The 22,219-nt window shown below is 41.7% G+C and overlaps 1 protein-coding gene across 1 annotated transcript in view; it reads right to left on the minus strand.

Annotated features, from left to right (window-relative positions):
- PDIA5 (protein disulfide isomerase family A member 5) overlaps positions 1–8,962 on the minus strand; it is a 97,417-nt gene extending 88,455 nt beyond the window's left edge. Inside the window, exon 1 of the mRNA XM_021526076.2 lies at positions 8,841–8,962. Coding sequence (XP_021381751.1) covers positions 8,841–8,924 — 84 coding nt within the window. The 5' untranslated portion in view covers positions 8,925–8,962. The remainder of the gene's footprint in view (positions 1–8,840) is intronic.
- Between the last annotated feature and the right edge of the window lie 13,257 nt (positions 8,963–22,219).

Raw genomic sequence — 22,219 nt, forward strand, 5'->3', positions numbered from 1 at the left:
CTGTTCCAATGGTTTAGCCCAAAACCCACTGGGAAAGGCATTGTGCATACAAGAACACTAGTCAGCTCAGCTGAATAAATCATCATCTCCCTTTAATTAAGATTAATGTTGTGGCCTTTCCTCATTGTAAAACCCAAAAAGTCCAAGCCAAAGGCACTGAGTCGGACAGAAATGCCCTGCCTGCACATCTAAGGCAGCACAGCAACACTGGGAGGTTGTTGGCTGAGCAGAGAAATTCACCGGCCCGATTCCCGTTTGCACTACATGATATTTGCAAACTGATAAGAATTAAGTAGTTCCCGCTCCCCAGCTTTCTCCTCCTGAAATTAATCAATACCCTACCCAGGAATAAATGAGAGGTTGGTTTATGGTTAAACCTCCAGAAGAACCTCTGCCTTCGCTACCAGCTCTGTTGAAGGCAAGGGATATCAAGGAGTCAATTCTACCAGGTGCCTGTCCCAAACACGGGGCTGTTTTGCCCTGCTCTAGAGTCACAGCAGTGATGACTGTACCAGCAGCTACAGCCTCACCAGGGTTACAGTCACTAGTTCATTAAGAGGATGGGAAAAAAGAATTCTATGGAAGCAGCTACACTCTTCCACAGAAAACCAAACTCATGCTCCCGCACAGCCCATAGGTAAAGCAGCAACAAAGATGAAGCTAATTTGCATGTACTGTGGTATATGCATTTATTTGTAAGTCATGACTCAGGTAGATTTACTCCAGACATTTTGCAGGAGAGCTCATCAGCCAGGCACTGCCCAATCAAGCACACTGCTTCCTGTTTAAATCCAGGGCACAAGAGGAGATGAGCACATATTAAAAAAAGAAGAGGTCAAGAAAGGTGACAGTCCCTCCTGGGCAGGAAGTCTCTTCTCATATGCATCAGGAAGTGCTACATTCACACATATGGAAATCTATAAATAAGAAACAAGCTAAACTCTCTTGTCACTTGAGCATCCTAAAGCTTTAAAATCTATTCACTACCACCTCAGAAAAGTTAAGAAATGCTCCAAGTATTTTTCTCAAGAAGCTGCCCACCTCGATACCAGCTAAAGTAAAGGTCATAATAGGACCAATATATGCAACATCTCTGCCACCCTTGCCAGTTATGGCAATGAGAAACTACAACAAAACTGAGGGAATGTCTATTTGTGCTGTGTTTGCACAGTTGCCTATCACAACAGGTCCTTATCCATGGCTGGCTCAGTGACATGACTGTCACCTGGTGTTCTCAGATGCAGCAAACTTTGGTGGAGACCTTCAAAAAAAGACAGACTACACATGGCAGATTATGAAATGTAAATCTCATAGCAATTCCAGGCTGCAGATTTTCCTCAGCTCAAGATCACAATCTGAATTTATTTTCACAGAATTTTTATGGCATAGGTCACACATCAGTCATGTGACTGTAGTGTCTGAGATGCATGAAAGACTCTCAAGTAAAACATAAGTGAACTCAAATCCTCAAGACAGTAAATTCAAAACTGCTGAGACATAGCTATTCAAGTACAAGGTACAAAACCCCCAAGTGTTTTGTCTCTGTTCTTCAAAGTATGTATTTAAATATATGATCTTGCAAGCTTGGTGGCAGAGGTCCGATCAGTCAAAAAGGTTTAATTTTCTTTTTTTCCCCACTCTCTAGTAACTCCTTGCAGAGCTGCCAAACATATGTATGTGTTAAAGAGCAGTAAACATCCACAACCCCTCTCCCTTAGAATTGGTACCCAAGGAAGATCTGAGCTTTCATAAACCCAGAGGCAAAGAGTTACAGGCAAATAACTATTTGCTAATTATACTTTCAGGATTGACACTATTGAAAAATGTGGTCATCCCTCAGGCCATGTTTTCTCAAAATTATCAAGGATCTGAGAAAGCAGAGTCTATTTCTCAAGTTTTTACTCTTCTCCGAATCTCATTTTAAAATGAAAAAAGGGAATATCTTTCAAACAGCCACAAGAATGTATTTTCATATTTTACATTTATTATTCAAATTAAATGTGATAAATGCCTAACTACTGCTCCCACAGAACCCAGTTCGATTTATGAGTTGCTCCCCACAAAAGCTTCATGACAGCATGGTCTTTAGCTAAGGATAAGCAGCATATCTGGAGAATTACTTATGTATTTATTTCACATCAAGGGCAATGAAAACACACAGTTTTAAAAACAAGAAAATAGATCTTCCTTATTTAATCTTGATTTATATCAGAAGATTAGCATTATACACTGGACAGAAAAACTATTCCCTATTTCTCCTATTTCCAGCTCAAGAGCTGGAAATATATACTTCCCTGGACACAAATAATGCATAAAAAGTATAAATGGATATGCAGCTGAAACAGTGCTTAGGTGCCTGAATCCATATGTCAACATGCAGTTTTTATGCACACACTAACACATGTATAATTAGCAGCCAATTTGCACACTATTCATCAGGAATAACTGGGGCTGTGACCAGAGACTCCAGCAAAACTGCTGCTTGGCAGGTACACAGCCTAACACTCGACCATGATTTCTAAACTCTACTTTTTCAGGAAGACATTAGCTCGGATTTCTGCCTTAGCTTAGCCACCCACTGGTGTCATTCTCATTTTGGGACAACAGCACTCAACCCACTGTAAATATGATCAATCAGCAACCCTGTGCATATGAAACAGATTGTGTCTGACAAGGCATTTTTTTAGGAGTCTAGCTGAAGAGGAAGCCTGCCTCAAAATTCCAAGCAGCAATGGAGATTACTGAATTTTATTTCATTATTAACTTCTTTAGGAGGGGAGTGGTTCACATTCCAAATAAGGATCTCATCTGCCACATTAAAATGGGGGCGGGGGGGGTGGGGGGAGCCAAGGGGAAAAAATCCCAACAAGAACACAGAATCTCACCTTTCCTTTCCCACTCAGCTCCCCAGAATGAGCCCTGTGATGGACTGTGTACTTCACTTCAGAAGGCTGACTTGAAGGGACACCTCTGTACTGTGGTGACCGAGGTTTGTAAATCTGCAGATCGGCTGGTGACACAGCCACGTCCCGTGACGCAGACATTGTGCATGTACCGACAATACCAGGTCCAAGTCATCTCCAGGCAAGCACAAGGGAGAAACTGGCCCACTGCTTCCTTCCCCCCCAATTCCTTCCCACCGAAAAATACAAGATGTTCAAATCAAAAGCCTTCTTGTTTACAAGAATCACAGTTTGACTGCAGATGTTTTATCTTCCTTGTTTCATCATACAAACCACTCTTGACCTTGTGCAATAATTGCTTGCTTTTCACTCAGGAGCCCTCCCTCTGCTGCTATTTACATTCAGGGTTGTGCTGCTTTGATCACTGAGCCATTTGTAACAAATGCCTTCCAAGATGGATAGTGATAAGTAGGACAGTCCCCTTTTTTTCCCCCGTTCATGATTAATATCTAAAATAGATGTAGAAACATTTTAATCAAATCACATGGGAGGAGACAGGTTAGCTCTGTTACCCAAAGGTACCTAAAGGAAGCCTGGTAAAAAACTACTTTGTGGAGTGGGGAAGAGAAAGGGTAGTAGCCCTTAGGTCTCAGACTTCAGGAGTCACAGCTGAAGTGGCCCCTGAAGTAGTCTCTGTAATCCCACTGGAATCACAAAGCCATCTTCTGCCAATTGCCCATGCAGGGGCTCACAAAATGCAACCTGCTGAGGACTCCCAGCACGAAAGCTGCTCAGTGATGTCTGTGACCAGTCCAAAAAGTCACCAATGGTCTAAATGGAGAGCAGCGACTGCCACACCTACAGCAGCATGGGATGGCCAGGTGAGCAGGGCTCCAGCACACACACAGGAAAATCAACTTCTGCACTGCAAGACCAACAGCATTTGAAAACTGTGGGTTTGTCCAACACACTTACATTTGCAGACATGCCCACTGGACACTTCCTGGGTTTTGCTCATTCCCACAAGCTCCGTGGAAGAACACATTCTTACTGCATACATAATCCATATCAGTTAACTCTCACTTGAAGCCATTCCAGAAATTAAAAAACAGAAGCACTACTGACATTTTATTGTGGGGTTCATATCTGCAAAGAGGTAAGTATCACATTTTCTTTTGTTTTCAAAGGAAGGCAAATTAAAATCCTGACAAAGAGTGTCTTAGTACTCTCTAACTTAGGCTAAAGAGCGCTACAAATAAGATATTCCACTTAAGGTGGTGCTTGCTATGTTCACTTTCCAAATATAGAAGGTAGCAAAAAATACCATGGAGACGTCAAGATCTGACTAGACTCTACTGTTCATATTGTTCTTACACAGTGGGGTTTAAGCTACAGGCATAATAGTCTACACCAAAGGATGTTCTTAAGGGCTCTGAGTAGCAAATTAATTGTATGGTTTATCACTGAGTTTCGTATGCTCTGTGAAGGAAAACCTGTGCAACTATTTACTAATTAACAACTGACTGTAATAGGGTCAATTACTAACGCTGACAAAGAACTTTCTCCATATTATGAATGTGAAGCTCTCTCTCTTCAAGCCAGGCACTGGCACCATACATATATTAAACAAGCTGTTGATTAAATATTATTTCAGATATCACTTCTGAACAAGCACATTTGACTACAGAAGTTAAGGGCATGAGCAAAGCATATGCCACATAATTCACCACTAAAATTTGCGTTTTCGAGAAGTTTATAGAAACACCACCTACTCAAGAAGCACGTAGGAGGTACTATAAAAAGAAGACAAAAACACTATTAATGGGATTTATAAGGAAGAGAGGGCAAAAGGTAACACCTGAAAATCTCTAGCACTTTATATGGCATTTGTTATCTTCAAAGCATTGCACAAATGTTAACTAATTAATCCTCACATTCTTCTGCCAGGTGATAGGAGACAAAGTTTAATTTTAATAGCTGGAGGAAGATTCACACAGAAAGGAAGTGATCTGCAAGAGGCAAAATGAAGGCAACACTAGAACAAACTAGCACACAGCTGATCCTAGAGCAGCACAACCACACAGTCATGGTGTGCCATATCCAGGAAAAGAGAGGAGGGGGAGAGAAAGAGTCTATTTGCAGTCACCTAGCAAACAGGCTACATGACTCTAAACTCAAAGACAACAGACAGGACATCATCAAGACAGTCACAAATTAAATTACCTTTGTTATGTGTGTTCTGCAAGCATGCAATTCACGGCACCCTCCACCAAGGCTACCAGCCACTAACAGCTGACACAGTGCCAAAACTAAAGACTTGCTTTGCTATCACAATTTTATGCCATTCACAAGCTTGTAAAGGTTGCAGGAACAAGGTAAACAACAACTTACTTCCAAAGTGACCCTGCCTGCACCAAGAAATTTAAGGCAATGCTAGTTAGTGCAATGCAATTTGCAACCAGAGTTTTTCCATTCACAGACCTCCAGCCACAGCCCTCAATAAATATCTCAATTTTACTGAAACAGAGGTATTCAAGGAACTCCATCACCAAAAGGCAAAAGAAATGGTCAATAAAAGAACAAGCACCTTTTCCATCACCAGTTGCTCAGGACACCATGAACTTATCCCTGGGCAGAAACCCTAGTTCTGATGACAGTTGCATCAACATCCCAGGGCCTCTGAGGTAAAAAGGTATTGTGGCACCAAATTCAATGGACTGAAAACATCCCTCCGTAAGGCATGGAGTGGAATAATGAAGACAAGGTTTAATTTGGGGAGGGCATCTGAGGACACAGAGCATGAGTTTTACAAATCCATATTTTGAAGAGGGAATGGACAAAGTATGAATACAGCAAGTAAGGAATTTGTCTCTGCAATACCCACCCTTTGACTGTCAGGAAACTGTCCAAAGAGGCTTCTGTGGTACAAACAATAACTGGATGGGAAGAGGCACTCCTGAATTCAAGCCCAAATGCCACAACAGGAAACAGCACCTGAGCACTGCAGTGGTGAAGCACCCTGCAAACTCACCAGAGGCAAGCCACTGCTGCCATGCTGCAGGGCTACCTGCAGCAGAGAGGGAATCATGGCCAAGCCCTCCCTGCAAGCCTGGATTCACAAGTCAGTGTCAGGACTCATTAGTGCATTCCCGTGACCCTACTGGCAAGGATTAAGGAAGTTCTTGAGGAGCTGGAAGCAAGAAATGTTCCTTTCAAGCCCTTCTTTGAAGGCATTGGGTTTGAGTGGCACCAGGTCACAAAGTCTGCTTCCCAACAGTGCTCAGTCAGCTGGACTCTTGACTCAGTTTCCCTGTCATTAAGCCAACATTCAGAAGACAAACTGATCTTTGCCACACTGGTATGAGATAATATTCATCGGTGTTTGCAAAGCAAACACCCAGATGCGTAATCCTGTTGGAAGCAGTGGCTGCCTTCTGCTAGGAAAGGCACAGCACCTGATGCATCAGAAGAAATGCTAATCAACCCTGGTGTGAAACTCCTTCCCAGTGCCTTGAACAATAAATTCAGTTCTTTGAGCATGAAATACAGTCAACCACTTGATAAACCAAACAGGGAACCCACAACTTCCTCACAGCTCTCCAACTCATTCAAGAAATAAAACTACAGCAGGCAGAGATTCCCCCACCATCTTTTTCATGTGTGTGTGTCACACACCCACAGTGATGCTGAAGGTAACAAATTAACAGCTTACATTAGAAGATACTGAAACATTTTCTTCATCCAGCTTTGTAGGTTTCCTTTTATATATGTAGCCATCTCCAATTCTGGGTCAAAAACCGAGCCCTATTTTTCAGAAGTGCTATGCATGCACAACTCTAGCTGCTGTTCCAGGTGCACTGCAAGTAGTCAGCACTTTCAGAAAAACTAACAAACAAACAAACAAACAAAAAAAAAAAAAAAAAAAACACAAGAAAGCAAAACACATTTGGGTACATGAAAAAGGACTGGCTGGAAGGAAAAAAAAATTCTCATTGACTTACCAAGCAGCTGGTGTTACCTTTAGTTTAACTTTACACACTGAGAACCACCTGATTGAACAGCCTCACATCGACTGAAAATAAATTAAAAGCAAGTTTTGCTATGTCACAGCTGTAAACTAGTTTTTCAGCCCTAGAGTACAGCAAGTTACGTACTTCAAGATGAAAAATCACACCTTCAAGTGCAAGATAATGCAAATTGGAAGAAATAATTTAAACTACTTGTACACAGCAAAGGGAAAAGAATTAGCTGAATCAACAGCTCAATGAAGACATCTGCTCAGCATGAAGTATCACAGAGCAAATAAACTGCTGTGGCAAATTAAGAAAGGTAAGAAATAATAATGTGGATAAATTAAAATGGCTTTGTATAATTTTACTGACAACAGCAGGCGCCCTCTGTTCATCTCAAAGACACCAGCTCTGGAACTCAAAAGGTCACAGAGGGCAACCAGAACAATTAGGAACAATATATTCATATGAAGAAAGATGGGGAAAATATCTTTTAATCTATAGAGAAAAATCACAGGAAAATATTTACATTAACATAAAATGAACGTAAGTGTAAGATAAGGTCTGACAGACACAGTGGATATAGCAGGAAATACCAGAAATAACTCCATGTGCTTAGCTATTTTGAAGGGAGGGAAAATTCAGTCTACTTGGTCCACGGTATATGCTCAATTTGAGGAATGCACTGACACAAGTATCACTGAGAAAACTAGTGCGTATATTGAAGAAGAGCCACAGGGGAAAAAAAATCCACACTAAAACCTCAACAGCATTTAGGGAGAGTTCAGCCCAACTTCAGTTTCACTTGAAATCAATAAAGTGCAGCTAGCAGAGGTCTGTGATTCTAGATGAAGCTTAAAGTAAAAGTTGTTCAGAATGCACAACGTTTTTTCTCCCTCCTGAATGAGCTGAGAGATATGGCCCTGCCAGGGGCAAAAGGCTACATCAGACAGGGCTGAATCTTTCTGTCTCACAAAGGCAATTCTAATATTAGTACAGAATAAGCATAGGGCAATTAGCAATTCCACACTTGACTTGTATGAACTAGGTGAGCACTCCACAGTCATGCATTTCCAAATACATTTCAAATCACTTGTGCATAAAAAGATTAACGTAATTTTTCATTAATTATTAGCTTCATTTGTCCAGGCAGAAGGATGAACTGTAGTTCATGATAATAAATGGAATAAAGTACTGTTTTAAAGCATGCCTTCATTAATCTTTTGAGCTATTCATGCTAAATAAAAAAAAAAAGAAAAAAAAAAGAAAAATCAGACTTTGAAATATTTCTGGAAGTCTAGGAGCGTCCCTGAGGTAAGCAGCGCTCTACTCAGCGTAACGTCAATGAAGCACACCCCGATACTCGGGAGCGCGGCGGGATGGACAGCGCCACATGCGAGGGGCGCAGGGGCGGAGGTGCCCGGGGCGGGGGTGCCGCACACAGGTGCACAAAGCCGAGGCGGCAGCTCCGCTGCAGCACAAGAAGCCCTTTGCCACCGCACCGCTTTTCACACGAAACTTGGGACCGAAGCGCCGCCGGTCGGAGCCCCCGGGGTCGGGGCAGCCGGGGGCCCCAGCCCGCAGCCGCTCGGAGAGCCGCGGCCGCACGCCGGGAAGCGCTTTCTCCGGGCGGTGCATCGGGAAGCAGAGAGAAAGGGAAAGGGGAAGCGGGAGAGCAGCACACGGGCTCAGCGCGGGGAAGACACCCGGGAGCAGCGTTGCCGGAGCCCGGCCATGCCGGGCTGTGCCGAGCCAGCCGTGCCGCGGCGGCGGCGGGTGCGGGCGGCGGGGGAGCCGCCGCGCCCGGCCCCGGGGGCCCGTCCCGCTCCCAACTTTCGTCCAACTCCGCCGGCCGCGCCGCGCCCCCGCCCCGGCCCGGGGACGGGGGCACCCCGCGCCGCCCCCGCCGCCCCCCGATGGCACTCACCGCCAGGCCGAGCAGCATCAGCGGGAGCGGCGGGAGCCGCCCGCGGCGCCGCGCAGCCCCCGCGCCCTGCCCCGGCGCTGCCATCCCGCCGCCGCGCCGGACCCGCTCCGGACCCGCCGCCGCTGCGGCTGCTGCCACGTCTGGCGGCGCAGGCGCGCTCCCCGCCACCGCCCGCCCGCGCCGCGGCATGACGGGGGCTGTAGTCCGGCCCGCGCCCGGGATGCTCATCCCCCGAGGGACGGTGTCGCTCCCGCAGCCGTCCAGCGCAGGGAGACAAACGCCCAACCCCCCGCCGAAATGCTGCACGAAATCCCCGCCCTGTCGGCTTCAGCAGAGGTTAAAAAGTTCCAGCTCTTCTCTCACGTCCCACTAACCTCCCGTCTGGGGTTCTTTGTGCCTCCACCTCTCTCCTGGCGTGTGCCTTACTCCAAAAAGGCTTCTGGTACACAGACTCTTTCCTGATGCTTGTCAGGGGTTTTAAAAGCTTTAGCTGATCTTAGATCTGGAATCTGAGGTGAATAAGGGAACAAAAATAATGAAAGGGGAAAAAGAGTTAACTGGTAGAGAGGATTAGAAACTAGGACCTGTTGTCCTTGTAAGTTGTTCCCACTCATTAAATCCTAAAGGTGAACCCTGTTTATCCTCACATGCCGGCAATGATGCCAAAGTGCAAGCAAATAAATAAATACACTGAATCTAACCAGGATCAATTTGTGCGCCCTCCATTATAATCACAGTATTGGAATGGTTGCTGCACCCGGATGAACAAATCTGTCTATGCTCTGAGTCTGGCACATCCAGTGAGCTAGCTCTGCCTCGCAGGGACATCCCAGATGTCCTGCCAGTAATCTTCAGGTCACGGCAGGTCAGCCACGTTATAATTGGCTTCCCACAAACAGAAGGGATCTTTACCTACCACCCAGTGGCTCTGTGAAATTCTTCCTTGGCTCAGAAACATCAAAGGAAAATCAAAGGCATCTTTGAGCCTGATCCTTACAGCTGACTGTCACCCGAGCATTAGACTAAGAGGCTGGCTGCAAGGGAGCAATTTGTAGATCCACGCAGCTGACTGATCACTTCAAGTGGTGATGATGAAAACTGAATGACGTTGACATTAACAAGTTCCCTGGTGGAAATACAATTTTGCAAAGCAGAAATACACATAGAGAAAGTTATTACTATTAACATTTATTCTTTTGTGGCATCTTTTGCAGCAGAATCGGAGCACACTTTCTCAGTCACAGCTGGATAACCTTTAGCAAATCATTTCACAGCACTATGCCTCACTTCCCATCTGCAAAGGCCTCGGTTAGCCTGCCTTAAAACAAGGTTAGCAATCTTCAGCTCCTGCTAAAATGCCAGTGAAAGCACACATGAGGCACAGCCCTGAAGCCATCAGAAGGAGTTTGGGATTAGAAGGGATGGATGGCTGAAGGGAGACTTAGGGAAGGAAAAAGCATGAATCTTTTCACTTCACAGTTGAAGGACCTGTGAAGAAAACATCCTGTATGTCAAATATCTGTACCCCTAAGGTATATGCTATCCACACTTCCTCCTCTCACCTGCAGTCCTTACTGACTGCACTGGGATAGACGGATGGACAGATGGGTGTGCTGCATTAGTTACCACCACTGCTGGTGCCAACTTCCCAGCCTGTGATAATTAGCCTGCTAGTAAAAGGGTCTGGATCTCCAGTTCAATTCCAGTTCAAATAAGCTATCAAAACTTCCAGGAATAGGTAACCTCTTCTAGATGCTGTTCATCTTCAAATCCCCAGCCTACAGCTGAAAAGCTTCTGCATACAACTACCCTGACACATCCAGACCTCTAATCTCAGCTGGATATCCAGATCCTCAAAGACTGCTTGAGTCCTCCTGCGACTCTTTTGTGTAGAAAAATGTTATATCTTCTGATGCTTCACATCACAGTTACCATTATCAGGCAATGTAAAAGTAACCTCAGTGTGGTAGAATTTTCTGTGCCATGTCATAACCATACAGGATGTGCTACCATTGTGATAGGAAAGGATAAAATCATGGGAACATGGTTGTTTTGTCACAGCAGTACATTTTTATCATGATGGCAAGAGGAAACATTCTCAGGAAGAAAGAAAAAAAGAAGACAAGCTATTTCAAACTGAGCTTCTGAAAGGTTATATAAAAAATCCACTTTGGGAAGCTGCAGTTTTTATATACAGGAGAATATAGAAAAGGTATCCATGTGGCAACTACAGCTTCTTTCGTTCAGTTCGGCTCAATAATTTGTATTGACATGACAGGCACTGCCAAAACTTAAGAGACAAGATCATTGAGCATCTGTCGCAGGTCAAAATAATATATCAAGTGTCAGCTCCAGACAAGGCTTTACACAGTGGCAACTACTTAATCAATGCAGTCGTGCATTACTAATGAACTCATTGCAATTGTATCTCAGTGCACTGCTATCCAGTATCCCAGGTTTACCCTCTATCTGTTTGACATTAATATGTTGCTTCCTTCTCTGTAATTGTAATATTTGTATATGGCACTGTGAAAGCATTCATTTATTCACCACTGAGAAGAAAGCATTACTACCCTTGGATTAGAAAACAGTAGCAGAGAGATTATATGATTTGCTCAAGGCTATAAAACTAGACAGTTTCAGATCATGTTCATTTCCAAAGCCTGCACTGGATCTGCTAATCCTTACTTGACTATCTACATTCAAACACCTCTTTTATGAAGAATAAAATACAAAACTGGACTGACAGTAAGTATGCCTGTACGGAATTACACCTTCCATATTTCCTCTATGTTTCTGCTTTTTTGACAGGCTTTATTCTTTGTTCTCTTTTTAACCTGAACAAGTCTCTGTTGGCTTCTCACAAAAGGTAAAATGAGTCACCTTTACCACAAAAAGTGATAGCAGAGCAGACAGAAAAAGATACAAGTCAAATTTCAAGCCATACGGAATCCAGGGGCAACACAGGCTCTGCTGGGACCGAAAACTACATGTCATTTGCCCAGAATGGAAGCATGATTTGCTCACTGCCTTAACTATACAAAGTTCTCTTCCTTCCTTGCTTCCTTCCAGCAACCTCTCTTCCATCTTTAGTTCAGCTTCAGCCAAGTGATTTTGATCTGCAGGCTTATCTCCTGTAAGTTTTGTGACATCTGTGTGTGGCACTGATTGCATCAGCTGAAAAGAGACATAGGAGCTGGTTGCCATCAACAGATTGATGGTATCATAGCCCTGGGCTCCTCATGACCTTCCTAAAGCTCTTCAGCACATGATGAAAAGGAAGAGACAGGACCAGCCCCTGTAGGACTTTACGTGGGAGTGGTCTCAGAGAAGAGGCACAGCTGTACATTGCTTTTCTCCAGCTGATGTCTGTCAGAGGGGAGAGCCTGAAGGCAGCTTTCCACTCCTGCAGCCTCCTCATCATCTGACAGCAGGGCTGCAGATGCAGCATATCCATACACATCAACTAGCAAGTTCCACAGAATACCACTAGCACGCCATAATCAGGCGTGCAGCTGTTACATAAAGGATTGTTTCTTATTCTAACTTCATACTGTTGCATGAATTCTTTTTAACACTATTTCAAAATACATCATGAGTTTCAAGAGACTGCTGTTATTCAAGTCACAACATATTTGTGCTTTTCACCTGGTTTGCTCACTGAGGTCAATGGGAATGGCATGGAGGCAAGCTGGGATGGAGTTTAGTTGGAATACTTCAATAGCAGTCATCTGTAATGGTGTTCTCTGCAGCATAGAACTCTGGGCCTCCATTTGTTACATCATATCCTTTTATATTTTGGAGACCTACAAGGCCTCTGGACTTTTTTAACAGACCTTGAACAGCACAAAGAAAAAATACACACATGTAGTGTGCTTTCATGGGAATTTTACTTTTGTACTTTATAGTTGTTGTTTCCTTCATTCTAGAATAAAAGTACTTTTGGACCACAGGCAGACAGATGCGCTTTATATATGAGAAGAAAAAAAATAGTCAGTACTGCAGGAATCAGTTAAAAGTTGAGTACAGATATTTTCCAAGTATTTCCTCCTAGATATTTTCCATTATAGTTTTTATTGCTTTTTCTAAGTCTGAGGTCTGCATGCCCCTTTACATTTAAGAGGCCCTACTGTTAAGAACACTGTCGTTTCTTTGATTGAGTCTCCAAAGCTGGATATAATGTGTTCCTGAGTAAAATAAAAACCTTCTACAGTACAGGCACCTTGCTGGCAGGTAGTTGATAATTTATGTCTCACAGTTACCTGCTGAGACAATAGTTAAACAAGATTAAAACAACCATTGGAGTCTAGCTGTTGTGCACTGACAGCTGCACTGCTGCACGTTCCCCAGGTACTGTGGTCAACAGTTTTCCAGTGATTTGCAGAAAATATTAGGCTTTAAAGAATATTTAGGCTGCTTTACTGTATCATCAGGAAAGTCTTGAACAATGAATTTGTGAAGAGGGCAGAGATCTGAATTCAATGCAGAGTCCAACCACAAGTTTCCTGCATGAGGATTTACATGTCATGTGATCTGTGGGGGCTGACATCTCCACCTATAAATCAAAAATAGGTGCATGAGTGGAGTTTAGCTAATACCCCCTGGATGGTGATGACCTACATACTCTAGTAACAGGGGCCTGTCTGGTTATTTTTGAACAATATAGGTCGCTATTCTGCTGGCAAAATGTTTGACTTCAATATGCAAGTTCACATAAAAGGACTGATTCTGCCATGTTCATCGGGGTAGCCTCACACCAACAGAGAAGGTGGGACTTCTCTACAAGTAGAGTTATTATGCCTCTGCTCTGGGTGCACAGAATATTAATCCAAATGAAGGACCAAATATAAAGACAGGACTATAAAAATACAAGCAAAATACTGTTTGATGTAAAACGATGTTTGCACTACTGGCCTCGTATTTAGTGGAGCTGTATCTATTGACTGTAGCTGTGCATCTGTCTTCATATTATGTACAAAAATGTATAACATTCAACCATCAGCACATATTTACTGCAGACTATGGTCTACTAAAATACTTTTCATACATCTAGACTATGATAATATAACCAATATCCAATAGATACATATTCAATACTTTTACCTCTCCATACATAGATAACTTTGTATCTACTTTTTTTACACATGTGTACACACAATATGCACACATATACATGGCATGTATTAGAGATGCCTTGCGTGGATGATTTTATATTAGTAAATATCCAGTCAATATTGGGGTTTCCCCTCCATTTTCAGGTTTCCTGGAATTAGTTTGTGTGATTACTGCCTGTTTGAGCTTAAGATCAGCTGACTAAATTAAGTGCATGACTAGGCAGTCAGCAGCTACAACATGTAATATGGCAAAGTTTAATGAGGGATTTCCCTCCTGGAAGACCTTGTCTTTGCAAAGACCACTACTCAGAGACATATGAAAGAATTTGTGCTGTGATGAAGCAAGCATGAAAAACTCCTCTAATCTTATGATCAAATCCCTTGGCTTTCTGCAGCTGTGCACTCAGAGTAGCAATTTAGCAATCCTGTAAGGAATTTACTAGGTCCTTAGGATTTTCTCTATAAACCTTCTTCCTTCCCTGCATATTGCAGTAACCCATCTTTTAGAAGGAAAACACCACAGAGAATGCTGCATAGGAAAAGAGATTGTAGAAAAAGCAGAGAAGCAAGCAGGGATAAGACCTTGATCCTAAACTCTTTGAATGTAATGGATTGACTTCAGCAGACTTTGGCTCAATCCCTGGCTGTCAGGCAGAAAAGCCAGTAAAAAAAAGGAGGAAAACCAGCTGAGAATCAACAGAGAAACAAAAGAAGCAGAAAGATAAAGGAAAAAACAAAAAGGGTAAAAGGAAGAGTGCCAAGGGAAAAAAGGCAGAGAAGAGTAATAGTGGAAGAGTAAAACAGAAGTAGAGAGGAGTGAGGGAAAAAAAAGGTTAATTATCTGTGAAATTGACTGTGCAGGATACTGATTTGCTCCTGGTTTTTAAGCTAGTTGCACATAGCACAACCTTATCACTGTGACTGAGACTGTCACTGTATTTGCCTATTGATGGGTTTCATGTCATGTCCTGTGCTTCAACTCCTCTGGGCATCAGGCCAACACTTTGTAGAGAGCACCATGGCTCCCAAGTGTTCTCTGCCTCGAGATTTCCTGTGCATGGAGCAGCCTGGTGTGCACCTGGGTCTCCCCTTGGATATGGGGTAAGAGCCTGCAGTAGTCAGTGGGAATGGAAGGAGCTCAGTGTCAGAATAATACACAGTCTACCCTCTTGTTTCGACTGCAGCAATTAATAAATCATTTAACATAGATCTTATAAGCTCAAGATTGTTTTTCAGGCCAAGAACAGAAGTTAGGAGATCTGAATTCTGTTTCAAAGAATGTTGACTGTTGCCTGTCACAAAGCTGTGGCAATTGTCAGTAAGTGTGTAATTTTTTTTTCTCATTTTCTTCTCTTGAACTATGCATGTACCTGATCTGACTTTGGTTTTGGCCTCTTGGGAGCTCACAGGCTGAAAAGTATTCACAGAATTAGATCAGAACTCACATCAGTCTGTAGGAGATCAGGATAAGCAAGGAAACATGCTCAGGAACCAGTGTGAAGGGCAGCTCTAAGAGAGACTGTAGAGGTGCAGGAAGGGATGGTGGGCAAAACTTATGAGTGGATGAGGAGTCTGTGATTGCATGAAGATTGGGAACAGAGTCTATGACTGAGTCATGGATTGAATGAGGAAAACACAACTGAATTTTCAAAACTGGTGGATGAAATGTAAGGTAACAAGACAGGTGCTAGCAGGACAGCAGAATCTGTAGACACACCCTCCCCTAAAGCCATTAGATTCCCAGATTTCTGCTCTCAGTCAGCATGTGCCTCAACACACTCTTATGTACAGATGGCAATTTTCTATTTCTATGAGTTAATTCTGGTGTCTCAACAACCAGGATGGTGATGTGGAATTTTACTGCTGTCAAAGATAGAACATCACCTTCAAAATGGATTTTTTTTTTTTTTTTTTGTTTGGATTGTTTTTTTTTTTTTTTTTAAATGAAGAAGATCACATGCACACAAAACTCTGTTCAGAGGGAACAAAGTCACTCACTCAAAAAGTCAGGAGATGCTAGATAAAGAATGCTTGAAAAATCATAGTAGCCTCCCTTGAATGCAGTTTGTGGAATGGGGTTTTTAATGACACAATTATTTTTTCCTCACAGATTGCCTAAGCTGTTTGTTGCAATAGTTGGGAGACGTATAATTAAAGACAGGAGATAACTGAAAGGAAAAAGATGGTCTTATCGTTAATGCAATGTGACCTCTGTAACATTGGGCAAATTGCTTAAATGAAAATTTCCCCACATTATCTCTAAATGTTCATATCTCTGTTTCTGAGTATCCAGCTTGGTATCTGAACAGATTTGAAGAAATGCTGAGGACTCGTAAGAGAAACTGAATTGAATAGGAGCAGTGTGATGAGTACTTAATGCTCTGTACAGCTGACTATTCTGAAATAGATCTTTGACTGCTAAACTGTACACTCAAAATAGGAAACTCAACCATATATTCCCTATCTATGAAGTAGAAAGACATCCTGTTTTGTTCTACTATATAATGGAAAGACAAACTTATCACAGGCGTGAAGCTCTTGAGCTTTTAAATTATAAAAAAAATACAGAGGTATAGCTCGCATCAAAGGGAAGTCTGAGAAGCATACAAGGAGGGAGGCAAGAGGCACACATGGATCATGGAAGTTAAAATATGAAAACCTATGCACCTACTGAGCACGCTCTACCCTGTACACTGAAAAAGAAAAGGGATTGTGGGGAAAAAAGTATGGTCAAATATTAACAGATGCCTGTTTATCTAAGAAAACCGTTTTAGAGGAAACGAGCAGTGACAAGACAAGAATATGTTCAAAAACATTCTGTCAAGCCTATGCAAAAATGTGTTAAGGACCTATAAAACTGAGATAATGATACTTTTCCTTGCAAGCAAAGTGTTTGGAAAACTGCTGGTGAAATCTGCTACAAGACCTAATGCATTTTTCTTTCCACAGGAACTATAAGACCTTACCAAGTGACTCCCAGATAACTCAAAGTATGAATCTGAAGACAATTTTAGTCAGTGGAAAGTTGTTAATTTTAGGGGTTTTGGAGCAAAATCCATGAGCCATCAAACCCAGTTCAATTTTATTAAGTGTCTTGATGTCATGAACTGTACACCCTAGAGACAAAACCACGGAGTTGAGGTTATTAGGGTGACATAAACCAGGATCTGGCTTTGGTTTATTTTTTAAACAAGTCGTGTCTTGGCAGTGACTCAGAAAAAAAAGCAATATACATAAAAACAATAAGAGAAAGGATAGCATCATCATAAAACAGCCACTGAAGTCTGTGAAATATAAGAGGAGGACAGCACTGAGTCTCCACAAAGGCATTGTCCAGGTGAACTAGTATAAAACAATAGAATAAGGCTTAGCTGAGGCTGCTGGGGTCACCTCAAGCTTATATCCCCACACATGCTGCAGAAGGAACTTAGCTGAAAGGGGCAGGGATTCTTCACTTTTGTCAGTTACCTAGCTGGAAAAGTGAGCACCTGCTGAAGGCTCTTGTCAATGACAAGCAGCAAAGGGTAGCACTAAAACTGCAAGGCAATGCAGTGAATGGGATCTGAGAAATACAGGCTGACAGTGAAAAATGCTGCAGATTTGAAGTGCACCATAGTTCTCCAAGTTTATGAAAGCAGTACATCTGGGCATCTCGCAGGGGAGACAATGACAGGACATATGTCTGTGATGTTACTGTGGAAAGACAGAAAGTGCAAGGTACTACTACTCATCATTAGAAATGGAGTCTTACTGTGTTAGTGAAAAGATAACTACATTACTCATTTTTGTCAAATTCCTGGGCCAATCCTGTTGCCAGATTTTCAGGCCCTGTGGTCAGTCAGCTGGACACACTGTTCCCAGTCAAAATACTCCTTAAGAGGCCAAGTACCCAAAAGCTTCTGCCTGTCACTGGCAAAAGATCCATTCCTCTGTGAATTCCCATGTGTAAGCTTTTATCTCACTTTGCATATGGCTTCTGAGCCCCATGGGAAAGGGCTCCATGTACTTTAGTGCTGTAAGAACCAGGGAGTTACTGTCACTGCAGCTGGGCTGAAGCTCCTCTGTGTAGGTGAGGGTTTGATGGACTAGGTATGCAAAGTCTCCAGAAGTAAAGGGAAAAGGGACACCAAGTATTTTCTTGAGTAGGTTATGCTTAAAGCTTGCTCTGAGGAGAGCATGAGCAATGAGGGATTCAGTGAATTTGCCTAAATAAAGAATTACAAAACACTTACGTTCTTCTAGCAGCATTCAAGACAAGAGCTCTAAGGTATAAGCACTTTTATTCTGCTGTCATGTCTTTGGAAGACATGCCTTTTCTCTAGATAACATCTTGCACCATAGCATTCTCATCTGATTAGAAGACCTTCACACTGGTGTGTTGCAAGTAGTAATGGTAATATTTATTTTCCTTTTCCTCTTGATTCAGTCTTGACATGGTCAGAAAAAGACAGAAATGGAGATATTCAACTCAGTGTCATCTATGAATTCCTCCTTACCACCTTATCCTCCACCTTCCTTACCTTGAGTTTGTGCCTTTCCCTGTCACATTAGTATCTGATTGGTTATGTATGCATAAATGCGAAACTTTTAAGTGAGAAGGAACTTGTTTTTAATATTGTGTACTTACAGGAGGATTTTAAGGGCAAGGACCTTTTCTTTAATTGGCACATAGATATAATGTAATTCTGTGATAAAGAACATAGATATATTTGGATGACATGAATCAAAACACTCAGTGTTTGTACCGCAAGAGGGATGATATGCCTTATGCAATGGAAAATCATGATTCACAAATCTTCTGGAATTACAAACCCACAGCTCTAATCAAAACCTTTTGGCTTTTTCCCGTTAATACTTAAATACGACAATGCATGCAAGATACATATTGAGACTCAACAAAATAACTTAATTTTCCTGCATTGTCAATTCATGTTCCTTTCTTAAGACATGTTTTGTGTAAAAAGTACAGCTGACTTCTGATACAGTTCTGCTTTTGTAATTGGATTTACGTACTGTAGGAAGATGCCCTTTTACATATCCTTATTTTCAAATCTCTTCATTGTTTTTCTCTTATCATGTTGACGATACTACCACAAGGCCTATTTGATTTATAATTGCATTTTGACAGACAAATTTGTTAACATAAACATCACACTTATTTGCCCACACTGCTAGTAAAAAAAAATAAAATAATTTTTAAAATCCTTTTGACTTTTCACTTTTGACGTGTTGTGGAGTTCTGAGGAATTTCACCAAGTGTATGAGTAAGATAGCTTCCTTCCTTTGGAGTAATTTTATGGTTTATGCAATAAGAAATGCAGGGAAAAATAAATGTTCTTTGTTTACAAACAGCAGACTCCTATTTAAGTGTTGAACAACAGTTATTATTAATTATTTACATTGTTATAGCTCTGCAGAGACATCAGCATGGAGCATGGCCCTATTTCATTAGTTGCTATACAAATATAGATTAAAAAGATGATTGTGACTATTTCATACGCCCAATATGCTAAGTTGCTTAAGGTAACAATGATTTTTCTATAAAAAGCAGGAAAAGGCTTGGACTAATCCAAACAGAAAAGCCTAATTGTACTGCTAAAATCATTTGTGGTAAGGAAAAGGGAAACACAACTAGAAAGGAATGTGCTGCATTAACCTCACATCTGTTTTCTTCTAATAGAGGGATCAGCTATTCAAACCTTCAGAAGGGCCATTAAAAAAACAAGACTGAAGAAGAATTAAGAGGGTACTGAAAGGAAAGTGAGACATTTTTTAATGACTACTTCCTGCATCACCTGTGTGCTGAATTACACCAGGACACTGCTGGAGCAGATCAGGTCTGGAGGAAGCCCTTGGTGACTCATGACTTTTGCCAGCTTTGGCCTAAACCCAAACAAGCACTGAGTTCCTGCTCACTGAATCATTGGATCATGGAGTATCCTGAGCTGAAAGGACCTACAAGGATTATCAAATTCAACTTCTGGCCCTACACAGGACATCCCAAGAGTCACACCATGCCCCTGAGAACATTGTCCAATCACTTCTTGAGCTCTGCCAGGATTGGTGCTGTCACCACTGCCCTGGGGAGCTGTTCCAGTGCCCAGTCACCTTTCGGGTGAAGAACTTTTTTGTGACATCCAACCAAAATCTTCCTGGACACAGTTTCCTGCCATATCCTCAGTTCCTGTCACCAATCACCAGAGAGGAGAGATCAGTGCCTGTCCTGTGGCCCTTTCTACTGGATCTTTTTTCTCTTCTATCTATTTCTTCTGTATCTTTCTGTTTTTAGCTTTTTTTAAAGTAAGGGTATCATCCAGGATATCAGGTCTTGTTGCTGGGACATTAAGCAAGCTGAGATCCCTGCATTCAAAACCCCGAATAGTGTCTAAATGTTTTAAACTGGACCTGAACACACTTTAGAGTAATTCATCCTATCAAACTAAACAAAACAAAAAAAAAAAAAAAAAAAAACAAAAAAACAACCCAACAAAAAATAGTGATTCAGGAATCTACAATCTAAGACCATTGCACTAATCTAAACTTATAAAAAGACTATTGTACATTCTAATTTTAGACCAAGAACAATTTGAAAATGTTTCTGTTATTGATAAAACCAGCATCAGAAGGTGCTAATCCCTAAGAAGTTACAGGTTTAAAAGATAGATGTAGGAAATCTGTGGTATACCAGGACACTGAAGTCTGTAAAACTACAGGCTAGCATTATCATTACTGGATTACATTTATTTTTCCTAGCACATTGCCATTTCAAGTAGATTTGATTCATTGTTGTTGCTTCATTTTCAGTAAAATGCCAGTTTCTGGGACAGCTAACACAATATACTGGGTTCCACTGAATTCTCCAGAAAAAAACAGCCCCCTACAAAGCCCCACTCCCTTCAGAATGCCTATTGAAGATGGGATTTATGTGTCAGAAAAGAGTCAGGCATGCCTTTTTCTGTATGTCTGCGAAATGATGACATACTGTGCCAGAATCTAGAGAAGGCTGTTTTCTCCTACAGACTTTTTCTGAGGAAAAAATTGCTTATTTTCTCTCTAAGAGAGTTGTTTCCATTAAGGTTTTGGAGCAAGCAATCTCTGCTAGAAGGCATGATCATGATCATAAAGGCATCTCAGCACTGCAATTCATGTATGAAAATTGGAGGGAACAGCCCCTGTCATTTAATCTGATTCACAGGGGGCTGAGAAACAAGCAGGCAGCAGCAGTGTCTGTTCAATTTGTCAACAGGAAATCTGACCAAAAACTGTACAGTTCTAGTCTGGTTTAGGTGAAGAGCTGAGTTTTTGATAGAACTGTTTTAATTAAAAATGCTTCTGGTCAATGGTGCTTGTTCTCTGCAGAAAAATGCAGCTGAAGCAGTGATAATAATCCTACTATTACAATTTTGTAACATTACTATGTCTTTCATATACTTACTTCAATTGCCTTACACTGTTCTTTTTAGGCAGTGTTATCCCTTTGTTGTGTTGTGGACTGCTGTGATGCACCATTTCCCTGTATAAATAAAGTGGAAGAGGAGGGCATGTTGATCTACTTATTTATTACAGGGAACCTAACCTACAATGAAAAACATAATTTTGCAATACCTGGACTACAGTTCCCAGGAGGCAGAGCAGTTTGCTATGTTTAGGAATCAAAATATTTTTTTTTCCTTCCATTTCAGGTTATTCTATATAGCCTGAAGGTCTCCTTAACTGCCCATTTTCCAGGCAGCACTAACCAAGGATCCACAATGACACAGTAGAGGAGACCTACTTAAGGGAAAAAAGAAACCTGGAGGTTTTTTTTTTTTCATATTTCAACATCTTCTAATGAGTTTATTTTCTTTTAAGTGAGGTACTTAGGCTGATCCTTCGGAAAAATTGGAAGTTAATAATGATCAATCTACATTTACTCTGCACATAACTGTAGAGGTTATGATGCATGGCATAATTGCAGTGTACTGAATGTTTCCTTTCTACAGCTGGCTGCAGAGACTGTAATAGCCTGTTACTCATTTCTAGATGAAGGAGTTCCTCCTTTAGTTTAGGAATTTGTGCTTCTGCTGCTGAAATTTCTGAACTTGATCCTGACTGGTAGTTGTAGTCAGATGCATTTAATTATCATACAAACAATATTTGTTTATCATTCTCCATTCAAAACAACCCAAATACACCTGACAACAGTACTGTATCAAATAAACCAAAGATGCTCTTGGAAAGGAAGTTTTCCTTAATGCCCTTCTTTACAGCTAGTAATTTATCACA

The sequence above is a fragment of the Lonchura striata genome, chromosome 8, assembly GCF_046129695.1.
Source record: "Lonchura striata isolate bLonStr1 chromosome 8, bLonStr1.mat, whole genome shotgun sequence".
Lineage (NCBI taxonomy): Eukaryota > Metazoa > Chordata > Aves > Passeriformes > Estrildidae > Lonchura > Lonchura striata.